We start from the raw sequence: 26,039 nt of genomic DNA on the forward strand, positions 1-26,039 counted from the left end.
GAGGAGCGGCTGAGGTGAGGGGGCTCGGCACCGTGGCTGAGGTGTCCGGGTCCCTCCCTCCTCGGCATCACTTCGGACGTTGAAAAGAAGGATTTCAGACTTTGGGGCATTAAAGTCTGTTCATTCCTCATACCCAAGGCTTAGTTAAAAACCACATGAAGAAACATGGCATATAGACACTAACAAAAACTTTTTCTTTTTTTTTTTTTTTTTTGTAGCGAAATGAGGCCCAAACACCCAGCGAGTGAGGGGAAGGCTGAGGTGCATTGGCTCGGAGGTGGGTTTTGTTTACGTGTCGTCCCTTACTGGTACCTGACAGTGCCAGGTGCACTAAAAACTCCTTGCAAATTGATATTTGGTCAAGTCCTGTCAGACCATAAGCCTGAACTCCCTGCCTTGTTTGGAGGAATTCTTACCTTCGGTGTGAAAATACCATGTACGTGAGGAAAAGTGTTAAGTAAAATGAAACCTACAGTAATTTCCACATACTACATGAGAAAAAGTCAAAGCATTTCTGGCATTTCTTACTATGTTTTACTGATAGTTAAACAGACAAGATTTTTCTGAGTATTTCTCATCCACTTCCTGCAGTAGCTGTTAAAAAGAATTGTCATTAAGTTTCAGGATGATGAATCAGACATAAATAAGGAGATTTTTTTTTTAACTTCTCTCACCTGTGTGTCATCATGTCAGGTATGTGATCTTCAAATTGATTTATCAGCAAGAAGACTCGATATGGCTACATCACTTTTCATAATAAAACCATAAAATGTTAATGATAAAACTGTAAGCTGACATCTAAATGTACTCAAAGTAATTTAGGTGTACATGTTTATGATTAATAAGTTGATGTATTACTTGCAGAGGAATAAAGATACAGAGAATACTGAGATGGAATTAAAGCACGGGGACTTCCTTATTGCACTGAACTACTTTTCAGAAAAACATTTTGTAGATATTCATGTTTTCATGCTGGTATATCAGTCTACAATATAACTAATATTGTCAATATTGCTTTTTGGTTTTGTTCCTTTTCTTACCCCTAAGAATAAAAAGCAGAAAGGTAATATACTTGCTGATTAATAAGATTACTTTTCTGAAATGCCGTGGGGGTAGAAAAACATTGGGTTAATGACCCTGTAAGAACAAATTTAAATACAGATTGTACAAATTGAAACAAGATTAACTTTCCCAGGAATTATGTGAGAACATGGTCTATTCTCTCTTTCACTAGAGAAAGTTTTTTAGGCACTTGGCAATGTTTCAGTTAATTTCGAGGATCACAGCAATCTTAGGTGTGAGAACAGGAAGAGTAGCACACTGAGGTGAGCAGGTGATAGAGCTGGAGTCTGCCAGTCGCACAGCGATTGCAGCAGCTTCTTTTCTTGCATTATTTGTCCAGTGTATTCTGTTCACACAAGTAGCAGTTTTTAGTCTGTGTTGGGCACAAAAGCCAGTGCCATATACTATTTCCCACAATGCTGGAGATCCGGCTGTCTCATTTAGAAACAGCACATTTCCAGGACGTTTTTTCTTTCAATTTCCTCTTCATAATGCCACAGTTTAAAATGGCTACTAAAGGTTCACAAAAGTTCTTAGTGATTGTTCAATTCTGGGGCTTCTTCTGTTCAACTACCCTGTGTTTTCTCTGCGGTCTCTGCCACATGCAGGCAGCTCCTGGATCAGTGCAGGAGATCTACAGACAAGTCCTCTGCAGTCACGTCAGGAATGTTGCTTTGGGCAAAACATAAAGTAGGACCAGGAAACCTCACCTAACTCTATGTTGAATGCACCTGGTACAGGATAGACATGTTTTACCCAGTTTAGGAGCTGGAAAAGCACCATCCATTTGGTAAAAGTGGTCCTCAGGCGTTAAAACAGCACAGCTTCTGAACACAGAGCAAATTGGTTTGTTACTGATTCCCCAGTGGCTGGTAAGGGTGTCTTTAGTTGAATGAAATAAAACAAAACAAACAAACACATAAAACCAGAGAGGTACATATCATGCTAAAGGTGAAGAAATTCTGTATGTTCCCTACAGAGTTCAGCAACCTGGGCTGGGGCTGGTATGAAATCCCCCACCCAGAAGCTGCTAAGTACTGCCAGCTTTAGTGTGAACTCACTTTTTTTTTTTTTTTTTTTTTTTTTACCACTAAATGAGCCTTCCTGCAATACAAGATGCAAGGTCAAGATTTTTCTTTTTCTCTGCTATACAAATGATTAATCCAATAATCAATGTTAACACACCACGTGTCTGAAACTAATTACTTTCTGTCTCTTTGTACTTTGTGTCCCTTTACTATTGCGATCTGAGCCAACAGCAAGGCATGCCTTAACTCCTGGAGGGGAGGCGGGTGCCTGAGAGATCAGCTGGAAATAAAGTGACGTGTTCTGCACCAGGTAAAGCAAAAAAAACAAACGATCGTTTTGCTCCTTCCCTCTCCGTAAGCCTCAGGAGCAGGACTTCACTGGCGCGGTCCAGGGCTGCGGGAGGAGCCGGCAGGGTGAGGGACCCAGGTGCCTGCTGCGGGATGTGGGGTGGCCGGCAGCAGGTGAGGGGTGGGGGCTGTGCTGGGGTTTTGGTGGGGGCTGCGCTGGGGTTTCGGTGGGGGCAGCCTGGGGAGCTCCTGGGGGACCCTCAGGGCCTTGTAGCTGTTCTCCGATGGTGGGGCTGGGTGGTGGTTTCTCTCTGCACTTTGGGCTGGAGGAGTCGCCTGAACAGCCAGATAGCTGGCTGTAGTTTCCTAAGCTCGCTGATAATGTAGACGGATACAAGTCTTAAGGCTGGGTTGCATGTGTGCTGGGGGATGTGCCCGGCTTCTGCAAGGTGGGTGGTGAGTGACCACCTGGAGTGGTGTCCTCTCCTTGGTAGCAGCCCAGTTATGTGGCACCTCGCAGCTTCAGCTCCCCGTTTGTCACTAAAGAGCTTCTGCTGGCTTTAGCTGGAAGGATCAACCCCACAGGGGAGGATTGCCACAGCAATTTTCAGCCTTCCCTGATGTGTTCAGTGTGATGGGGTGTGCCACGCTCTGGACTGAGAGGGGTCACACCAGCCGTGCTGCGATCACCAGCTTGCAGTGCGACGTCTGGCAGGGAAATCTCCCATTTAAGAATCATGCTCTTTGTGGTCTAGCATTTTGTAACACCCTCAAAACACACAGGCTTACTACTTAAACATTGCTCTCTCTTCCTTCAATCACAGAATTACTTTTTTTTTTTTTTTTTCTCTTTATCCCAAACCTACAAAGGTTTAAACTCTTCCATGCAGAAGATTACATTCAAAGCCCAGTCTTTACATCCAAAATTCACTGCTAAACCTCTGTCCCTTTGAAACAGCCTTTGTTAAGCAAACTGCAACAAGTCAGTGGTACTGGGTTGAGGCTGTGCTAACTTCTGCTTCCACTGACCTTGTGTCACTGCAGTCTTGTCTGCAACTCATGGGACTCAGCGGCCATATCCTTTTCCATGTAGTAGTGTTATACACCAGTGTAAAACTGAAGCTGTGCTTGAGAATGGTGGCTCAGATGTGGGTGCTGTGTCAGTCCCTGCCCACGTAAAACAGCCTGACACAGGACAAAGCAGCAAACTTCCCATACTAAGCAATGTAATGGAAATTGCGTCCTGTTTTGGGCTAGCGCAAGGCAATCAATTATTTTCCTTTATTCTTTTCTCTCCCTCATATTCTCACCTCTTTTATTATTTATTTTTTTTCTAGAGTAAACTTGTGGGACATGCATATGCTGGAAGGTCTTTTTTTCTTGCCATGAAAGTGGTGAGGTGTTGTGGTGTTGCTCTATGGGCTGACATAACAGGCACTAGCACTTTGTCAAGATGTCCCTGTTCATAAATTTATGAAAGACTCTGTGACTTGTATAGTCCATAGCTTCTGTACATTCACTGAGGAGTAGAGCCCTAATGTACTGATGTGTTACACTGTGTTGTAATTTACCTTTCCTTTGTCTAAATAAAATAAAATAAAATAGTTTATACAAAATTAATTGTCCAGCAATTTGAAAACTGCTTGTAAGGATTTTGAAGAGCTAGGAGAAAGCTGTGACGGTACTGACTGTCTGCTCTGCTCACTGGTTCTTCCCAGACATTTTCTAGCTTCCTAGTTGACTTGCTAGAATGTGATGAATAGCTTTTGTTTTCCCTCAGGGTCATCATAAGTGCTAGCTGTGCAAATAGGATGAGATGACAATATCCTAACAGGAAGTTAAGCTAAAAATTACAAACAGAACAATAGCTTTTTTTTCAGATCAACAAACTTGTGTGTCTTCAAAGCACTGTTTTGACATAAAATGACTGTATGTGTAGTTTCTGTGGGGTTTTCCAATTGAACTTGTGAATGAGACTCCTGTAACTGATACTGCTCATTAAAGTATAATTTGAAGGTTGCATTTAAACTGAATAGGTGTCCATTGCACATACAGAATAAACAAAGCAAAACATTGGAACTGTTGTTGTAATCTGTATCTCCTGCCTCTAATACTCTAATAGATCAGGTGTGATAGGCTGTCTTTCCATGGAAAGCAGTAAAGTCAATTCCAAACAAGTGCTCTTGAAAAGTACTTATTTTTATTTTTATTTTTATTTTTATTTTTATTTTTATTTTTATTTTTATTTTTATTTTTATTTTTATTTTTATTTTTATTTTTATTTTTATTTTTATTTTTATTTTTTTTTATTTTTATTTTTTGTAACTAAACATTTCCTTCAGATCTGAGTAGCTGGTAGTGTTGGTTAGTAGACAGACTTAACAAACTTGTTTTGCAAAGCAAGATTTAGTCCTCATATGCAAAGAAGGCGATAGTTTGTAGTTAGGAAATTTAGTCACAAGACTGACTTGCACAGGTATGAAGTGATGCTTGCCTTAGCCTTTTTTTTTTTTTTTTCATAATAATGATCAGACAATGAGCTACGTAAAGTTTTTCAAGGGTCACAAAAATAATGCAGAATTCTGTTCACAGTTTCTTATTCTTGCTAATCTTTCCTCTCTCTGACAGGTATACTGTTTTTACTCTTTAGTTCCCTATTTTAATTTTAGCAGTTAGGTATATCCCCGATTTCTCCTCTTCACCCAACGCTTAAGTTTTCCCAATGGATTAAGTTGACTACTTGAGGTAAGAAAATAAAAGCAACAAAGCATCAAAGCACAAGAGATTTCATGTCAAAAGGATCTCTGGGAAGTGGGTTAGATAATACAATAAAATAATACAAAATCCTCATTGTATTTATATCAGTCCACAACAGTTGTGATTCTGTGAGCCCGTTTAGGCGGAGGAGCAGGTATTTTTGTGCTAGATGAGGGAGAGTACTATGAAGTATCCAAGTTTTAATCCATTTCCATTAAGCAAAAATTTTGAAGTGTGTGCCAAGTTCTCAAGACACTTAACTGGACACAGAAATTAAACTATATGCTGTAATAATTTTTTTTAATGTTTCAGGGGCATGTTTATTATAAAGGCACTTAAACTCAGGTGGAGCTGTAGAATCCTGCTTGAGACCTGCAAAGGTTAAGTAGCTGTCAGTCCTTCTCTAAAAGCCTTATCTAAGCAACCACGCATAATAGAAGGGATTTAACTTGCAAACAAAATTAACAGGATGAAAATGTTGTAGTGTCACTATATTTTGGGGGTAGGAGGAAATTACAAGAAGTCTACTAAATGGAAAGGACAAGGCAAACCAGTGAGCAGGTAAAAAAATGGATATAGAGCAGATAAGAAGCCAAGTTTATTGGGCTGAAGCTGTTTCTGGAAACGTTGGGAGCAGCCAGCTGACAGCGGAGATAGTCCAGCAGTAGGATGCCCCCATGTCAGACAGACACTGTTCTCCCTGCTCCTGACAGCTTGCCCAGCCACTCTGCACCCTGCTCTCTCTCATCAAGAATAGATGGGGGGGGGGGGGCACAGAGAGAATGGGACCTGTATTCTGGTAGGGAGCAGTGACCTATAGGACTGGGAAATACCTTCCTTTGTAAGCTTGAGGTTCAACAAGGTGTTGGGAGAGGCAACAGTATTGTGACAGTAACAGTGATGCTGTCACCTTTGCCTTCCCATTTTTCTTACCTGCAATTTTACTCTGCAGTGGTAAACAAATGAATCTTTGCTGCTACCACATCTCTTTCACTGGGAAGATCTTTTGTATCTGAGGCATGGTTTGCATTACTGAAACTAATTCGGTAGACTTCGGTCGAAGGTCTACTGTAATAAATCTCTGTTATCGTCTGTTGTGACAACAATAAAAACACAACAGACAGCCAGTAAGAGGTGGCACTTGTCAGTGCAGACCAGGTACTTTGGAAATATGCATAAAAGCTAACCTTCACTTCCCTGTATAATTCACACTTGTTTCATTGCTAATAGGTCAATTTAAGATCCGTTTTTCTCAAACGGAGTGCTTGTTTAGCTCACAGGCTCTTTAGATTTCTGAGAGACTTCCTAGTTTGTTGCAGCTGTGTTGAAACTGTTGGGGTAGAGATGGTGGAAGAATAGCGGTTAGTGCCAGACCTTTGCTACTGATGCAACATGTAATCTAGTTTTAACTCCAGTCTGACTTTCAAACTTACTTTTTGCTTCCAGAAATCAATCTGATATTCAGTTTGAAGCTGTGTGGAATGTGTTAAACAGGAGAGGGGGTCATGAATGAAAATAACATATATCTTGGTGAAATACTGTTCAGTCCTAGCCTACAAAATTAAAAGATCTTTATGCTAAAGGAACACATTCCACCATATGAATCATTTTTTCCATGATTTCTATCCCCTTCATTCATCATTGTTAGGTAAACTATGATGTAGTTCCGCAGTTTACCATTTGCATTTGTCTACAAGATTTGCACAAGTAGAATTTACTTTACGTAATCCTTGTTACTGAGAGATTACAGGTAAATGACTTGAAGGTGTAGATGGCTTTCCTAAAACATGATACCAGGGCAAAGTGTAATTAGCAAGACAGTCATGTTTGCTTAATTAATATTCTAAAAGAGGATCAGTGCCTATAGCAGTGAATTACCCAAACAGGAATAGGTGACAGTAACCTGGAATATTTTGTCATGGCTGTTGGTTTGTGACGTGAAAGCAGTTATTTTTTTTCTGGGAATCGATCCAGAAGCGCAAATTTGCACTGCTTGGAGTTTCCTGTTCTTTATCATTACAGAGTGTGTTGAGTGATTTAAGCGGAAAGCACCCTTTCTCTACCTATCCTGTACCTTACTTACGTATCTACATGTATGATTCTTAAGCCCACTGACCTTAAACCCTTCTCTTCTTCAGAGGGAGAGCATAAGATTTGCCTCATTGTTTGCCAAAATACAAAATGTCATCCAAAAAAACAGATGCCACCCTGCAAAGGGTTTGTCAAACTCCTGCTTTCTTTCCTTGATAAATAACCTTTGTTCTCCACCTATGTTATTTATTTTTTCCTTCTGGAAAATAAAATTTTCAATGGGAAGCTAAGTCTAAACTTCGTAGCTGTTCCTGGAGCTATGATTTACTGGATCTGGTCATAGGTCAAAGAGAAGAAGGAAATGTTTTAGTTTCAGTATTACATGCTTCTGGTTCTTTCCAACAAATTATACCTGATCAGAAATTTATAAACTGCCAGTGCATGAAACTGCAAACCAAACCAATAATGTATGTACTTGATTTGATAGGAAAAGTTTCTCATGGTCTTTGGGCGTGGGATGGAGGAAGAGGGTGGATTGGTGTGCTGTGTGTACACCCTATCTGTGCTACCTGTGTAACCCTGGCATGCCACTTGTACACCTTTAGCACGCATGCACAGACACACCTCCATCCCCTTCTGCAGCACTGTGTGCACCAGATATCACAATAATCTTTGGGTAAGTACAGCCTCAGACAAAAAAATGGGTTGTGCGTGTTCTTGCTTACTCTAAATGCCATTCAAGGTTTAGGATCTAATATTCTCAACTAGCAAGAGAAAAATCTCTAGTTTTTGCAGGAGCAAACTGCAAAAATTTGAATATGTCTCAGCCTACATGGGGAATTTATTTAAAATCCTCTAAGCTTCAGGAGTGCAGAGAAAGACGTGTGCTGTTTCACGTGCTGGATTCCTTCTTAGACTGTAAATGTCTCTGTGGATTTTTGCAGAAATTTTGGCATAAAGTGCATCTTTAAACTCAAAGGAAACAAAGTGAATAATGATGGAGCCCATGGACTGTCTCTCGGGTTTATTTGGGTGTTTTTGCAAGCCTAAGGTCTAGAGTTCTTCAAATGAAGTAAGAGAAAGAAGTAATGGATGTATTTTTTAGTCATGCTGATCTGTTTCCTCTGGTTGGGTGCATTTTAGTGGGCTGGTTGGTGTAGCTGGGTGATGCTTACTGCCAGAACAGAGCGCTTCTGGGTAGTGCTGGTTCTACAGAACCTATGTTTATCTGTCAGAGTGTTTGATCTCTACAGTTTGAGCAAAGACCAGGCAAGTTGACGGGCTGGTTAGATCTGTGCTCAACTCTCCAGTTGCCTTGCTGGCAGGCTTCACAGCTTTCTGGATGGCTGAATCTGAGAGTTTGGCCTCCTGGGAAACCAGCGTATTTTGGGGCACTCTTCAAAGACAGTTGTCTGAGAATTTTCTTCCTCTGAGAAAGGCATCTTTTCTTAGATAGCTTTCCATTACAGTTTGAAATGTTAAATGCTCTTAGAGAGGGAAATTTGATTTTCCAGGCAAATTCTTGCAGAAAACGATCATGATCTTTTTCAAAAATTGTACTTCTATGCTTTTTGATGAAGTGTAAGGACAGAACATGCTAATTCCTGAATAGTTTGTATAAAACTCCATATATATTGTAAGCTAGTTCTCAAAAGCTCATCAGGGGCTAAGTAGTTTTCTGTCAAAGAAAGCTTAGCTCTCAGGAGATTAAAACTTGCTACGACTTTTCATGTAAGACCCTTACATTTGTTTCCTGGAGTGATTCTTGGTTTTCTTTGGGGATAGAGGGAGGAAACTCTGCTTATTGCTTGTTTGATTACATGTGAATCTCACCCTGTCTCAGTAGGTTTTTGCCTGAAAAATACAAGTTTCACCAGGGGAAGGCTGTGTTTACAGTTTCTTGTTGGCAGGGATCAAAGTCCATTATTTACAGAAGCCAAGGGTGATATGGCACATACCAATTGCCTGCTGTACTTTTTTTTTTTTAACTGAATATTTGCTGAAGATGTGGGCATCATTAAAACATGCTGCATCATGATATAATGAAAGCATAGACAATTTTCTAATTAACATGTAAGAATCAGTTATCTATGTTTACAGGCAAATCTCTGTAAGTCATTGTGCAAAACCTGGACAATGTTTTACAAATGTATGTTACACAGCATGATTTTAGAGTATCTGCCAAAATCCTTAGGTGTGTAAATGATACGATAGTAATTAAAGAGCTAGGGTTTTGACAAGCCTTCAAAAGCCTTAACAAGACACTTCAATTATCCATTTGGAAGATACTTTTCTTCATGTGATACTTTCTTTACGGTGGTAGAAATTAGAAGTGAGAACCACTGAAGACAGAAAAGCTGGTTGAGAGGGTAATGTTAAATGAGATTCAGCTCTACATTTCTAGGAGTGGAGCTGAAAGTAAAGCAGGGAATCTGATAGATTTTGCCAGACATGTCTTTTTGTTTTGTTTTGTTTTATTTTTCTTCTCTGTTGTTGGATATCTTCCCAGCTATCAAACTTGGCATGACGCCTTTAAGAGCAAATGCTAAAAATTGCTTCTTTTTCATTTTTTGAGTATGACTTCTGAATAATTTCAATAATTGCTTGTTTAATATGGATTCTGTCTTTAATTTGAATATGAGGTTCTCCTTTTGCCAACTTAACTGCATACTCCCATTCTTGTAAATAAAGTTAAACTCTGAACAAGTCTGGTTTGTTTAGTGCTAATGTGGAACATTGTAAGAAATAAAGCTAAGAACGAAACTATTTACAAGATCAATACATTAGGTCATTGGAAGAGCTCTCATTAAAAATGGTTCTCTAAATAATGTCAGGTATGTACACAGCATTGATCCAACGTGTTGTGTGTTCACAACTAAGGCTTAGAGGTGCTGTTGCTAGTATGGAAGTGGGCAGACTTCACCTGCTCTTTGTTTTTTGGAAACACAGTGATCAGAGAAAAACCGTGTGTTTGTCTTTTCCTGTATGAAGAAGAAAGAGAATTTTTCTTCTTAATATTTCAACATGTTCTTACTTGTCTGTCAGTGCTGGGGAAACATGCTCAAGCTCTTTATTTTTTTGTAGAGATAGCTATAGAAAAATACTTCTCATTTTACCTGCAACTTCTCATGGACCATAATTTCTCAACAGTAAGTAGAATAAAATCAGAGAACAAAATTAAAACCATTTCCCATTTATATTGTTTCATGTTACTTGTTAGAAGAATGACATAATTAACTATTGTGCTAAAATGAACTTCCTTTTTTTCCATTTCATATGTATATGCATCTGTTTTGTAATTAGGTCTGATATTTGTCTTGTCATGAACATATTACTGAAGCAGCAGAGACAAAAGTAAGGAAGATTTCTTCCCTCAAACCACAGACTCATCATGTCTTATTATTACAATGAAGCTTTTGAAAATCCAGACTACCACTTCTCAGAGACACTGGAAATTGATACAAAGTGAGTTCATTTAATTCTGCTGTTGTGACTGTGCCATAAAAAAAGCAATTTTTTAAGTGCAGGGGAAACTTTTTTTCCTGAGTTTTGATTTGTGGAATTCTTTTAATCCCTCCTTTTTGCTCTCATTCTCAGGCACAAACTTTTAAAGCTGTCATCAGGAAGGTGGCATTTAAGAGAAATGGCTTGCTTGCTTTTTACGTGTTCATAATTTATCAGTTGTTTTTTTTTTAGGACTTATGGCATAGATATCATGGATATTTTTTAGTTTAGTAATTTTCACAGCATGTTATAATCTTGCATGTCCTTGTTTTCCAAGCACTTACTCATGTTTAGGCAAACTCCATGCTAAATTCAAGTGGAGAAAGTTTTAGTCTTTCTAATTCAGTTGACGACCAAACCCGAGTTATGATGCTGAAGTTCTAAATACAAAATACCTCTTCGTACCTGTGTTAGTACTCAGGTTTGATGATAATAGGTAACAATTTTTTAAGGATATCTATTGAAAGATTTTATGGCACTCAAGTTTTTCCTTTTTATTGCTCACACAGCAGGAGGTCTCAAAGGAATCTGTTACCTCACCAAAACCCCTGTGATTCTTCACCATATGGTAACAACAGAGAGCCCAATGGAAGAAGAGAGAATTACTCTCCAGCCATACCAATGGCCTCCATGAGACACGGCTCTGAATACAGAGAAAGTTTTTCACTAGCTGATGTCCAAACGAGAAGTCCATATGGAAAATTCCATGGTATGTAATTTCTCCTATCAACAATCGACATAAACATTGAAACAAATTATGGCTCACTCTATCCGGAGCGAGTCCTGTATCCTGTAGCTCCAGAAGGCTCAACTGTCTGCATATATTTGTACTTGGTGGCGGTGTGGCGTTTTGTTTTGTTTTGTTTTCCTAGAAAGGAGTTCTGATGATATATTAACAAATAACTATTGTAGTAACAGATTATTGGTAAATACTGACTTTTATGGAGTGTGTGATTCATTGAACAGTAGGATATACATAGTAAAGAGGGAGAATTTTTTTTAAATAGGATATATTGCTGTATTTGTAGTAGAACTGTATTTGGTCAAAAGACCTGATATTCTGTGTGTGTAAATAATCCATAGCAGCACATGACTTTCTGTATAATTCTGATTCCCTTCAACAGATAATCGTTCCTTTGAGCCTGAGCCAGAATGGGCATACAGCCCACCTTCTCCCTTCCATCTGTTGGATGGCCCCTCTGCTCCCAGTTTTTCCAGTGCATCAGAAGGTAAGATACAAGGATTGTGATGAATCAGAATACCGAACGTTAGTCTCACCTTCCATGAAATAATGAAAATTAAAAAAGCCTTCTTGTTCAGGTATGCAGATTTTCACTTAATGAAAGGAATCAGAACACACTAATTCTATTTTACTGTCCTACATCACTGTAGCTGAATTTTTCAATATCTTTCTGAAAGTGATGATCTTTGTTCCTTGAGGAATGAAAGCTGTAATACCTACCTATTTTAACTCAAACTCACGGTAAGTGGGTCAACATAAAAAATAAAACAAACCCCAACTTATACAGTTATCTGAAAAGGTTCATTGGAGGAAGAAATAAAGGGAGGATAGGATGCATTTTTTGAGACTGTTTTTAGTGAATTTTTCTCTCTGTTGTCTAAAAATAAAATCTGGACTATAGCAGTAATTGGAGATTTATGTTCATTAAGATATAGATGGATTGAAATAGTACAGTCTGAGTTCCCCCTTAGCCTAGCATAGCAGTTTATTGTTAATTTTCTGGGTAGGAACTGTTCTTCCCATATCCTGTAATCTTACTGTTACAGTCAGTTTGGTTCCTGCTTGCTGCTTCTTGAATGTAACTAAGAGTTCTTTTCTGCAATTATAACCTAGATGCATTGAAAGAAACATTTTTCTGTACTCTCATAGTAAGAAATTCTTTGATTTTTTCCTCTTTTCATCATAGGAACATAGTCTTTAATTTAAGATCTGATTTGGCAAAATCCTGTTTATATTAAGGTGTAACAAATTTTATTGGTATTTTATTGTCTTGCTCTGTAAGTGACCATAGAGAGAGGACATTTCCAAACATAGCTTTTTCCATAGCTTTTAATACCTGGTAGGAAGGAGAGTGTGCATTTCTAACATAATCAACTAGAGGTTAAATGTGTAGGTACTGAAAGTTCAAGAAGTACCTCTACAAGGAGATACAGTTGCTTTTCTTTTTCTGCTTTGTTTTAGTAGCTATAAAGGAAGTTGGCTTAAAGTAAAAATGACAGTAACATCAGGACAGCTTTAGACCTAAGTAGTAAATGTGGCTGGGGGCCTGCAACATGTGCATCAACTAGCAGACACTTCAGTCAGTTGGGGCCTTCCAAACTAGAGGGTTGAGCTCAAAAGGGGGGGGGAGGTGTAACATTGAGCAGATTGGCCATTAGCTTACTTGGGAGCTAAAGTAAGGAAAGCTGTGGCTAAACTCATTGGCATCATAGCTGGAAGATAGATGCATTTAAGGAATAAAGTTTGAATAATTGGATGAAAGAAGCTTGACATATGGAATACCTTGAAAACAGCTGCAATTTGGCCCCAGAAAAATGGAAGCTGATACATATATTCAGCATGATTGAATGTGATTCTGAAACAATCTCTCAGTCAGTAGAAGGATTTTGAAAGAAAGGAGGTGTCTTCTAGGAAGAAAACCTCCAATAATCAATGTGGACGTTTATGAATGGGTTAGATGAGACAGTTTTCCATGACAGCTGAAGACTGGGCCCAATACCATTTTTCCAGTGTGTATCTGAAAACTTGCATGCAATCATTGGGCGTGACCAGGGAACACGTGAGAGGGAGGGCATACACTTGCATGTAGGCAGAGAGATTGAAGGGTATATTTTTAAGTTCTTTCTGTGAAAGTGAAATTGTCCGAAGACAATTTTGCCTAGGAGCATCCTGACTTATTATACAGTTCATGTTACTTAGCTAACTTTATTCAGAGGAGTAATATCTTACTATCTATTTCATATCAACTAACTTCAACTAAGATTACAGAATAAATAACACAAAAGTCTAGCTTTCAAATCATTAAGTAGTATCTTAGAAATGTAACTATTAAATGATGATCAGCAATAGACCAGAACCTTACAGTCTGTTAGTATTGTATCTTCCTTTATATTACAGCTCCTTGCATTAACATTAAACAAACAGTAGACAAGTGACACTTATTTTTTTAACATTCAGTATTGTGCTATTTCTATACATCTCTATTAGGGTACTGGTAAGGATATTCTGAGCAGTATCATTAAGTCTCAGAACCTGCCACATGTTAGTGGCAGTGAAAGTGGGGAATATTATTATATCAATTTCATATGTTTTTCATAAGAACTACTGTTTTATCATCCCAAAACTTGGATTTTTCATGTTTTTTGTGCAGAAGAAAAGTTAGTTGAAAATCTTGCAAGTATGTCCACCCGTGAAAGGATTAAAGCAATACAGAAAATGCCAGAGACCATGAAAAAAAAGAGAGAAATCAGGTAAAAATAGAAGTTTATCTGTTTAGCTTTACAAGCAGCATAATGTTGACATCTAGTTATCAAGCATATGTTGCCATCTGCTCAACTTGAGTTTGTTACTTTGAGTATGAAAGAACTGAAAATACTTTTTTGTTCACTTTTTAAAAGTTAACATCTTGCAAGAAAAAATAATTTAAAGATGTTTCAGTGTCCTTTCTGTGAGTGAGAAGAATCTTTTACGTAACATGAAATGAAACAGCAAGGCAATGTCTTTCAGCATGCAGGAAAACTTGTGATTATTATTCAAAGGGAACTTGGATGTTGGTCATTGCAAATTAAGAACAGACCACATGATCTCAGCCATCATGTCTAGTTACATATAGTTATTTAATATCTGTGAATATTATATATATATATTTCCATCAATGAGTTAGTGGAGGGTCTAGGATATGCTGTCATAACTCAGCTTGTAATGGACAAGAGCTGTGGTATCAGCTAATGCAAAAACAACCATTAGAACTGACTCCACATTCATGAGCATGTGTTTGCAGCAGCTTCTTTGGCTTCTTGTTTTAATTACAACCTGTACTATAATGCCTGTCACCCTCTGCCCTGCTCTTCCTCAGGAATAATGTTCTTAGAGAAATAACAGAAAAATCAGGGAGACGTGGTACTCAATTTGACTGCTGTACAAAGTGTCTACGCAGAACAGAAGTGGTAAGTGTCAGACACTTCCGTTTATCACAATCAAGTAAACCACTACAGCTGCAGTGTTATTATTGTCTCCAGAGGTATTTGGCAGCTTGCTTTCTTACTTTCCAAAGAACCAATTCATTGCTGCAGTGTTCATTAGTAATGACTTGCATTCTGGTAGCCGTTAGGAACACCAGTTCAGCATCTTACAGTGTATGTAATGGGAGAAATATGTACTTATCAAAACGGAGCTGTAAAAATGTGAGTCTGCATTATGTGAATTTGAGCCCTGTGTAAGACTGCTTGCTGAGGTCCATCTCTCTCATATCTTTTGTACTTCAGTCATTTCGACGATTTAGAAACAGCTTGTCAGAACGTTTTCACCAACTGTGGTTATGGCACAAGACTCTGAAGATCATTGGTGGCGAGTTTGGAACAAGTGTTCTTTCGTATTTTATTTTCTTGAAGTGGCTGCTAAGTTTCAACATCTTCTCATTCCTCATAAACTTCAGTTTCATCACAGTCCCTCAGTTTATTGCAGCAGAACCAAATAACCTTTCATTCACGGGTCTGGAGCTGCTCACTGGAGCTGTAAGTATGTAACAATGGATTTGTGTTAGTACTCTCTGCAACAGATCTACTTTAAAAATCATGACAAAGTAAAAAAGCAAATATTTCTTCTTAAGAGATTGAGTTAGATGTTTATATGACTAGAAATGATAGTGTGTATTTGAAAAACAAAACAAAACAACAAAAACTACAACAAACATTAACCCAGGGTGGAACTCATTCTAATGAATGTGTCTTACTGCAAATGATTGCTGTGTTCAGCAATATATCAAGATTTTTTCATTGTTCTTCTAGAAAGGAGTGGAAGTCAGGCCTTCTGGAGGTGGATACAATAGTCTTTAGCAGAACATTTTTCCCATGTTAATTTTCCTCTAAAAATACAGTAAAGATTTCAGTATATATTCCTGTGAGTTTTGCTTATTTCTAAAGCTTTATTCTTCCAAGGAGTGCACAGATTTTGTGTGGCAACCCACCAACTGTAGTGTGCCCTGTAGACAGGAGGATCTTTCACTATGTGGAGATCTTTATATTCAGGGAATAAAATTCCAGGATATTTATAAACAAAAATTTTGCATTGCTCTAAGTTTAGTAGTATTCATCAACTACTTGATCTGAGAAGACTTACTCTTTTTTTCTGTCTCTGACAGTTGTAAAAATTGTGTCAATTTTATTGTTGTTGAAGGATTTCTCTGGTTAATAAACACGATTCTGCTCTTGCTAATGCTCTTTTTCAAAAGGAAAGGTGTTCACCCTTTCTTTCTAGAATTGGGTTTTAAAGTATTTGGCTCTATTTTATAGTAATGTTGTTTAATTTTGCAAAGTACAGTCGTCATTGCAGGAGGTCACCGGTGATGTAGTAACTCACGTATTGAATGTCACGTGCTTCCTCCTTGGTTCCCTTGCAGTTGTTACAATTTGTCAGTTCAGAACATTGCTCTGAAGAAATAAGCGATTAACACTTTCCCTCTTCAGGAATTTTCAGAGAAGGGTAAATCCTGCAAGCATATTGAATGCTCAAAATCATCCCAAATGATACAAGTCATTTATATACCTCTTAGAGTTCTCCAACATATGGAAGTTTATAGCTGACAGAATGAAAACAGGGTCCAGTTTTCACAAATTTAATCACACCTGATTTTACAGTAGGGAATGGGACAGCTCCCACATCTGAATTGTGCTTCAGGTGATGGTACTGCTCACTATATACAGGTACTAGAAAATATTCTGAATGATGTCCATATATTTACAGGGTTATTTTCAAAAAACAGTACTCTACTATGGCTTTTACACCAATGCTACAATCAGTAAAACGGAGAATGGTGCATCTTATAACATGCAGCTGGCCTATATTTTTACTGTTGGAATGTATTTTGTCATCTGCTTGCTTATCTTGTTGATCAGGTAAACTAATTATATATTCTTATTTCATTTATATTAGCCAAAAAATATGTAAATGTCAGACAGTGATAATTGCCTGAGTGTGTTTCTGTAAGTCCTTATTTCCAGGTCTCAAGTTTAAGCAGAAGATTCTGCTCAAAAGACAGTCTCACACATCAAACTTTCATTAGGTGAATGAAGAGCGACTGCAGAATAGTGAGGGCCATGCAGGTGAATCCCAGCTCAAAGCAACTGACAGCATGATCTCCCTTTTGTAATCTGTTGCTGCTGATATCATATAGTATTGACATGGCCTTTTAATATCCATGAAGTAATGATTGTCAGCAACAACTGGGAGAAAGAAGTGTGAGAGTTCACTCTTACATTAATATTTATTTTCCATGTCTTCTTATGTGAGATGCTCTGACATAAGTCCACTAGCCAAGGGAAGGGATGGAAAAGCTGACTCCTCTCCTCTCCCCCTTCCCGTCTTGCACTGCTGTGAAAACCTGACCTATTTCCCCATTATGCATCTCACAAATTTAATTTTTTGTTGCAGCATGGCAAAATCCTTCTGCAGGAACTTCATTAACCCTCAGATATACTCTGGAAATGCTAGCAAGCTTCTCTGTACTTGGGACTTCAATATAACTAATGAAAAAGCAGTGAAGCTGAAACAAAAGAATCTCAGCACACAGATAAAGGTACAAAATACAGGAGATGCAAAAAGGTGCAAAGAAGCATAACTAGCATGCTTGGATCACTCTGCCAGAATGTATGCACAAATAAGTCTCCAGACCAGTGACTCAGGCGTGCTAGTCATGTTTCTAATAAACTTAAGTCTTCCTGGCTGTTAAGTTTCATTTGATTTGAACTTCTGGAGTTGTCATAGCTACTTGTTTTTCTTTTCTCTTTAAGCTACATATAAATATTTATGTCGTTTTATTCTACTGAATGAATGCTTTTGTTCTACTGAACGAATCTCTATGACTATTAAACATATGCTAGAATATTGCTTTTTTTTTTCTTTTCCTTTTCGCAGTTTAAATATTTTGTCAACAAAAAGCAGACTTATCATATTAAACATTAAATTAGCATAACAGAGAAACAACTTTTAGGACAGGAACACAAAGTTGGCCATTTAATTTTCCCAGGATATTACTTTGCTGATCTTCTAGATAAAAAAAATCTTTTATTCAGTCTCTCAAGTAGTCACTTGAAACAGGTTTTCCTTCATGCTGCTGACTAAGCAATTCTTCATTACAATTTGTTTCCTTGCAGGAAAGCCTCACTGATGTAAACAAGGAAGTTCTAAATTATTCTGTAACAGAGACACTTGTTCACATTCTTATTCATCTTGGTGCCTGGGCTGCTTCCCTAGGAACAGCAGTGGCTGCTTGTGCCAGTGTTTACTTCCTCGCCATTAATAATCTAGAGGTAAGGACAGACTTTGCAACCTGTTTTTAGAGACGTTATTTTTCCACATGGATGTCATACACAGAATGCAAGCTGTGGTCTGTTTGCTACTAGGGAATGTAGGAAAGCGTGGATGTTACTGCCAATACACACACAAGTTCTTCTGTACCTAAAGAGCTGGTTTGCAAAGACTCACACCACTGGGACTATGGCAGGACTGTAGGACCTGAGGAGTCTGAGCAAATCTCCCACTTCATCCCAGAAGTTGCATACCACGGCTGGCTTAGAGCGCAGCTGGTGGCCTTGAAAGAAAGTGCAAGAAGAAGCCTCAGAAAGGACTGCCTCTCCTTTGCCCTGGAACAGCTTTTAAGCTGGGGCTCCCACCTGTGGTCCCATGTAACACAGTGGAAGGGGGGGGTCATTGTGGTGCTGGATATGGGCCAGTAAAACACGGTGGCCTCTAATCAGAGAACATTCAGATATGTGTGTCAGGTGTGTGGGCACAACTTGAGGAAGCATTTCAGCTAAGGTTCTGATTTCGGGGTTGGTTCTCTTTGTTTTTCTTCTCTCAAAGCTGTTTATGGAAGGGCATAAAAATGACCTGGAGAGCCAAGCTGCCATGTTGGTGCTACCAATTGTTGCATCTCTCCTCAATGTGCTCATCCCATTCTTCTACTCATGGCTTGGACAGCTGGAGAAATTTCAGAATCCCAGAAACAGGACATATGTCACTATTGCCAGGTATTTGTTGCTCCCTCCTCTTAGTGCTTTTTGCCTGAAGTTGGCTGACTCATCTTTTTTTTTCAGCAAGCTATGTCTAGATGGTTTGGTGGGCAGTAGTGAGGTATGGAACATGTGAATTCATCTTCTCCAAAGGCTTCTGCATGCTCTTCCCTCCCTATTCTGTTTGCTTTCTGTGAGTCTTCTGGAGTGTTACGTCTCTGCATGAGGACAGGGTATCCTTCCGAGTTAGGAACACTGTGACACTGGGCTTGGCTTTGTTTGTAGCTCCCATAGATAGCTACTGGGCTGTGAGCCTCCTGGGGAAAGGAAGGGAAGTGGAGAGAGGAGTGAGGAGGTCTAACTTTGCTATAGATGCCTGGAATTAACATTACATTACCACCAGTGCCCCTCAGGCCTTCCTCTCCTGTGAAGCCCACACACCCAACCAGCAGCATGTTTAGGCCTGTATCAAGGTCGTCACACCTGGCTTCACTTCTGCCAGGACAATAGAATAACGTGGCACCGGAGCTCCTGTTAGTCCTGGCACTGTGCAGTGCTATTGTTGGTGTGTAAGAAGGTAGCAACATGACCGATGGCCATCCTGCCATTGTTCCTCCCCGTCAGCTTACAGACTAGTCAGTGCAGTTACTGTTACTTTTTCTTTGTAGAAATATCATCCTGAAAATATCGATTATTGGAATACTGTGCTACTACTGGCTTGACATTGTGGCGGCATCAAAGTCCCAAGTAAGTTTCAAAAGTATGCGTCTTTGACTTATGATAACTCTTTAAGAACCACGTTGGTAATAGGCCTGCTTCATACGAGAAGTACATGGAGTCCTTTGGACAGCTGAATTTCCCACCCCAGCATTTCTTTATTAGAATCTCCAGAGAAATGAACTTATATAGGAGAATGAGTCACCCGATTTGAGTCTCAGCTGGTTTGCAACAGTCTTCAATGAGAGGTCAACTGTGATTAGTTAGGGTGCCAGCAAGTCTTTGATCCATAGCCCAGATTTCAGATATCCAAGCATTTGCATTTGGGAAAGTTAAAATCACGTAATTATTTCTTTCAGATACATGTATGTTTTAAAAATTTATTTATTTATTTTTATTTTTTCCACCTCTTAAAGTGCTGGGAAACACTGATTGGCCAAGATATCTATCGTCTTATTCTGGTTGACTTCATATTTTGTTTGCTTGGCTCTTTCTTTGGAGAATTTTTACGAAGGTGAGCACTATGTTCCTAATCTTGTTTTTATTAATTAGCCAAAGACATAGTTCTTTTGGTTGGTTGGTTGGGTTTTTCCCCTCCAATGTGAGAAAAGGAGAGGTCCAACAGGAGCAGACCTAGGAAAAAACTGAAGCTTCCTCAGTTCTCTCTACCCAGCATGGTCTCTGGGTACATGCCTTGGGTATATTCCAGCTCCCTCTTAGGAGAGGTCACAGTGTGTACTGTTCTACTCTCCCAGTGTGTCCTTGTTCCCTTTGGAGATGCAAATGCAGGCAGAGAGGAGTCACACTGTATTAGGTCTCCTTCATGGGATGCCAAATGACCGGGTGTCTCAAGCAGAAAACCCTGCTTTTCTGCATGCGCACAGGTGCACTGCTGGCTTTTCTTGGTATGTCCCTCTGTAAATGTTTTTTCTTTTTGTTATGTCACTCTACAGAGTGCATGCAAGTTTAAAATCTCATTTTAATCAGTCTTATTAGGGATGTAATATGTCTCCCTACTGTAGAGGTCTGTAGTGTGGTGTGTGAGAGAGTGTTTTTAACTGAAAGTAAGCTCAGCTAAGTGTGTAAACAAAAATTCATTTAATTCAGTAATGTGTTGCGTGTCCCTTCCTACTGCTAAACATTATTTACGACTACAGTAGTATAGTACTAAGTGCTTGCCACCTCTATAGAACATTTAGGGATCCTGGCTATACTTCTGTAGGAGATCTTTATGATTGTTTGCCCTTCACATGTGATGAGAACAAGATTGGTTTACAAGTTAGGACTTTGACTTTTGTGTCAAATCAACACAAAGCAATGTTGAGAAGCCCTTGATGACTTTCCCTTCACAGCTCTTGTCAGTGTACTTTAATCCATCCTCCTGTGTTATCGTTCTCTTTAGACATGAAACCACCTCCCTACAAAAAGTCACAGTACTAAAACTGTGTCATCAGCCATTATGAAAGTTCTCCACTGAGCTGTGTGAAAGCACCAGACTTACAGTCATAAAAGGTTAAAAGTACAAGTACATTTAATTACTTGTATGTCTTCAGAGTAACTGAAACACAGCCCTCAAATGTTGATGATGCAGCTGATCAGGTGGTACCCAGACCTTTACTCAAGGCAAGATGGGACAGTAACCAAAATCCTCCCTGTTCTTGCTACAAAAAGCAGAAACTGAATCTTCCCATCTCAGGCAAAGAATAAGTGATAAAATTAGGTTATAAGTCCTCAAGCGGAACCCTTGGGGTAATTGCTTACCTGTGTGTCTCAGCTACCTGCCACCTCGGTTAGTTTAAAGTAGAATATGTTTAGGATATGTTGCAAATGTCAGTTTAGAGGATTCATTTTTTTGATTAAAGCTAAGAATTTTCAGGAGTTGGGAACTGGAAAGCTGTTAGGTTTTTGTCATGAGGTTAATTGTCATTTCAATTGTTAAATCATAAGCATAAGCATACTTTTCTGATATAGTTATAAATCCTTTAATCCTTTTTTTTTTTTTTTTTTTTGGTCTTTTTTTTGACTTGCATTAAAAATGTCCTAAATCTTTCTTACTCCTGTTGTGTGTTATGGGAATTTGCTTTTGTCAGATTCTTCTGTTTCATTTTAATGTGCTGTCTAATCAACAAGCTGTGGCTGCTTTGTGGGACACGTGGTTAATGGAACCCCAGAATAACCTGTCACTGACCTATTTGCAGAGGTTTATACCATTTAACAAATGCTTTTTTTTTTTTTCTTTTTTTTTTTTTTCTTTTTTTCTCCCCAGAATTATTGGAACTACAGTCTTTGTAAGCCTGGGAATGCCAGAATTTGATATTGCACGAAATGTTTTAGACTTGATCTATGCACAGACTTTGACCTGGTAAGTGGTAAATTTACAGCTAAAACTTCATTTGCATGTAGGAATACCATGGAACATCCCGATTCAGACACTTACGGGTGCTTCGCATCATGAAAGAAAGTGTAGGACAAGTGTCCAAGAGAGATGATATATATCAAGTACCTTTGTAAGGATCGTGACTTGTCAGTTCTGTGACTGAAATTATTACCCGCATAATTACAGTAATTTAGATTGTGGCCCCCTGGTCTGGGAGAAAACTGTAAAAGGAATATCCAAAAGTTTTGTTTTAATCCCCACTGGAATAGTGTTCCTGTTGAATTAATCTCAGTGTTAAATACCGGAAAAACTGCCTTATTTCCTCCTTATTTCTGAGAATGAGTACAGTACTCCAGTTATGAGTTTTGCAGATGTGTACACAGATATGTATATTTAAAGTTGCATGTTTCTAAAGGCTAACTTACTGTTACAGGATCACTGTTAATATAATTATACATTTGCCGATAGCCAAACTCTAACTGTATATTAATATAGTGTGATATTTTCTATTTTTGGTGCACTGAGCACTGTGTAGTGAATAGTGAAGATGTAATTTTTTCTTATAAATCTTTTCTGTTAGGATTGGTATTCTCTTCTCACCTCTGCTGCCTGGTATCCAGATGATATCATTTTTTATAGTATTTTACGTGAAAAAGGTAACAAGCTTTACATGTATTCATCATACAGTACCATGCCATTTACGCTGCTTGAAATATGGGCAGGATTTATTGGGTTAAAGTGCTGGGTTTGGCTAGACGCTCTGGTTTTGTGCCCAGGGGAGCAGTTTGGTTGGTTTTGTTGTTGCTTTGTTATTGTTTTGTTTTTGTTGGTTGGTTGGTTAAAGAAACAACATTTGTATGCACACGTTTGAATTGCAAACCTGTAAAACTTGAGAGGGCAGAAGTGTGAAAGCATAGGAATTAGAAGGGGGAGAGAATAAAGGACTAAAATTAAAGCATAGGGAACTAATGGTATGTGCATTTCGTATGCATAATGCACATGAACTATACATGAACTAAGTGCATGTGGCAATATAGATACTCATCCTATTGCTGTGATTTTGGATTCTCTTTCTCTTCCCCAGCCACCTGTTTCCTACCCCCAAGTTATCTAGGTCTAAGTGGGGTGAACCAGCTAAATATCATGGTGGAAATTCTTCTTTTCAGTGTTCTTTGTTTCAGCAGTGTGATTAGACGACAGATTGGTTATTAGGTGACTGAACAGTTTGTAGCGTTGAATGCAGAAGAACAAAGCTACAAGCGCAAATTCAAACTTCCCTGAATCATATCACAGAACCACTTGGGTTGGAAGGGATGTTAAAGCCCATGAAGTTCCATCCCCCTGCGACCCACTAGACCAGGTTGCACAAATCCCATCCAGCCTGACCTTGAACACCTCCAGGGATGGGGCATCCACAGCTTCTCTGGGCAGCCTGTGCCTCACTGCCCTCTGAGTGAAGAATTTCCTAACCTCAAATCCGAATGTCCCCTCTTTTAATTTAAAACCATTCCCCCTTGTCCTATCGCTGTCTGCCTATGTAAAAAGTTGTTCTCCATCTTTGTTATAAGCCCCCTTTATGTACTGAAAGGCCACAATGAGGTCTATCTAGAGCCTTCTCTTCTTCTAGCTGAACATCCCCAGTCCTTCATAAGGACAGGTGCTCCAGCACTTTGGTCATCATGAACATTTTTCGTGTGTGCTGCAAAACCAAACTACCCAACGGAGTCCTCTTAGCATTTGAAAGACTATACCCTTTTTCTAAAACTACATTGTATCTATCAAGTCCTAGAAGTCCTTGGATACTTTTGATAGATGCTATTCTAGCAATTGCTTCCAACAATTTCAGTAGTATTGACTTAAATCCAGTTAGAGTGATAAGTAACAAAAATAAAAAAAGAGTATATTTTCATCTCTTAAAAGGTCAGCCTAATGAAGAATTGCCAACCCCCTCGCCAAGTCTGGAGAGCAGCTCAAATGACAACATTCTTCATGTTGCTGCTGTTTTTCCCTTCTCTCACTGGAGTCCTGGCTGTCATTGCAGTTACTGTCTGGAGGTAGGGAAGAGCACTGAGATTCAGTTCCAATATGTTATGCTGTGACCTGATACCAAGCAGAAGAATCTGTGTTGTTCTGTAGACAAATTTGTATTAATTGCTAAAGGAAGGATTCAAATGTTCATGAGATGTTTTGTGTTCTGAAAACACACTCGGAAAGTTTGCAAAAAAAAATGGTTAATGCAGAACTTGTCCCATAAGAAAGTGGGAGGGGAAACTTTGTTGCCTTCAAGTTTTAGTATTCTATTTAAATGTCAGAGAAAATCCTTTGATTCATCCTTTCCTTCTCCTGAAAAATTTCTGTGACCCAGCCTGTTCCTCGGATTAAATGTTATAGGCCATACCGGGCCTATTAAATGTTATAGGTCATGACTGTCTAGATTAGTTCAATTTCAAAGCAAACAATATTTTCCTCTTCCTGTCTATCTGAAAATGTTCATTTTTGCTAAGGAGACTACCTTACTTCACCACAGCTTGTTGTTACTGAAAGTTTGCAGTGACTCGTCCTGGAAGGCAAGGTGGGATGATGGTTCCTTTACACATCTGTTACGCAACTTTGGAAATTCAGATTTTCAAATTGCTGTAGCCTGTGCTACACTGATTGACTTGTTACATTTAGGTCAAGATTATGTTCACAGGTTGGTGCAGATCCACTGCGGCAGGGTGTCTTAGATCTCTGGCTGCAGTAGTCTCAGGGGGACATTGGGGTGGCGTTTTAAGGTGCAGGAGTTGACCCAAGTAAAAAATCAGACATAAATGATGGAAGTTCCCTGAGGGTCCAAAGAGAACAGAGAGCTATAGCAAACTAATGAGAATCTTCATCAACAAAGTGTTTAACTAAATCACATGTTAGTAAATGAAGCTTTAAATAGCTGTTTTCTCACACTTTCAGGTTAAAACCTTCAGAAGAATGTGGTCCTTTCAGAGGTTTGTCTTCTATGTTTGCAGCAGTCTCTGAGTGGATAAAAATACTGGAAAATTACACTGGCTCAAAATGGGTAGTGTGGATCTACAACAACTTAATTACTAGTGAACTTTTCTTCTTCATCCTCTCCATCATTTTCCTGTAAGTATTTGCTGATGAAAAGCACTTGAAAAGAACCTGAAGTGGAAAAACCTGGCTATGTCATAGCCATTCTCCATAACTGAGTTACAAAGTACATTCTAGAGCATCAGAAATTATTAATAAATTGGAATATCATGTCTTTGAAGTACATAAATAAGTTATAAAATCTATTCCTTTTATGTTAGGATGCCAAAGCTCTTTGTAAACCAGCTTCATTCTAACTATAGAATATGCTGCTTTCAATTGAATGCTTTTAGTTTAGTGATGCCTAGGCTTCCAGATCTTAATACCATCAGTTTATTTAGCTTTAGGACCATCAGCAAACAGGAACATGCTGCGTACAGTTGGCAGGTGAAATTACCTTTTTCATTAGTGTATAAATCAGTAGGAAAAGAGAAATCATTCACAAACACAGGTAGTACAGGCTTGATCTCTACTAGAACTTTGGGCAACATAAAAAGTGGGGGTTCAGAAGGTGTTTTCTTTGTCTTTTCTGACCATGGGGGCACTGTGGTGAAGGCCATGGTGGTACACAGGTGGCATGTTAAAGTGAGCACAGTATTTGGGGGCATGCTAATAAGTACATTGCAGTCTACATCCAGCTAATCTCAGGTAAATTCACATAGTGTCTTCCTGACTGAAAAGAATTATATTGGCAAAACCTGCATGTGAATCTTTAAGGTATTTGCCCACTGGTAGGGTTTGAAATTGTAGCTGTGCTGTTTGCTATTTCCATCATAGCCTGTGCACACGTAAGAGCCCAAACCTGTTCACATTAAAAAAGCACCCAGCCATTCAAGTGGAACCAGAACTGGCCTGGAAACAATAAGTGTTCAGTGTTGTGATTTAATGTCCATGAATGTGTCTGAGCAAATGACACAAAATTGGGTAAGAACATTAGGTTC

General features: G+C 38.8%; 1 protein-coding gene across 3 annotated transcripts in view; it reads left to right on the forward strand.

Annotated features, from left to right (window-relative positions):
• The first annotated feature begins 2,166 nt into the window (after positions 1-2,166).
• TMC5 (transmembrane channel like 5) overlaps positions 2,167-26,039 on the forward strand; it is a 29,125-nt gene continuing 5,252 nt past the window's right edge. Inside the window, exons 1-17 of one of the 3 annotated variants that reach the window (XM_082772245.1) lie at positions 2,167-2,400; positions 10,470-10,631; positions 11,180-11,379; positions 11,795-11,899; positions 14,063-14,162; positions 14,768-14,858; positions 15,177-15,425; positions 16,654-16,805; positions 17,341-17,485; positions 18,063-18,218; positions 18,772-18,938; positions 19,589-19,667; positions 20,054-20,151; positions 21,904-21,999; positions 22,595-22,670; positions 23,935-24,068; positions 24,961-25,134. In XM_082772245.1, coding sequence (XP_082628371.1) covers positions 10,558-10,631; positions 11,180-11,379; positions 11,795-11,899; positions 14,063-14,162; positions 14,768-14,858; positions 15,177-15,425; positions 16,654-16,805; positions 17,341-17,485; positions 18,063-18,218; positions 18,772-18,938; positions 19,589-19,667; positions 20,054-20,151; positions 21,904-21,999; positions 22,595-22,670; positions 23,935-24,068; positions 24,961-25,134 — 2,096 coding nt within the window. In that variant the 5' untranslated portion in view covers positions 2,167-2,400; positions 10,470-10,557. Of the gene's footprint in view, positions 2,401-2,424; positions 2,553-10,469; positions 10,632-11,179; positions 11,380-11,794; positions 11,900-14,062; positions 14,163-14,767; positions 14,859-15,176; positions 15,426-16,653; positions 16,806-17,340; positions 17,486-18,062; positions 18,219-18,771; positions 18,939-19,588; positions 19,668-20,053; positions 20,152-21,903; positions 22,000-22,594; positions 22,671-23,934; positions 24,069-24,960; positions 25,135-26,039 lie in introns of those variants that run through there. The other 2 variants (XM_082772246.1, XM_082772247.1) reach the window with 2 other exon arrangements.

The sequence above is a fragment of the Aythya marila genome (assembly GCF_965140915.1).
Source record: "Aythya marila genome assembly, chromosome: 15".
NCBI classification, from domain to species: Eukaryota; Metazoa; Chordata; class Aves; order Anseriformes; family Anatidae; genus Aythya; species Aythya marila.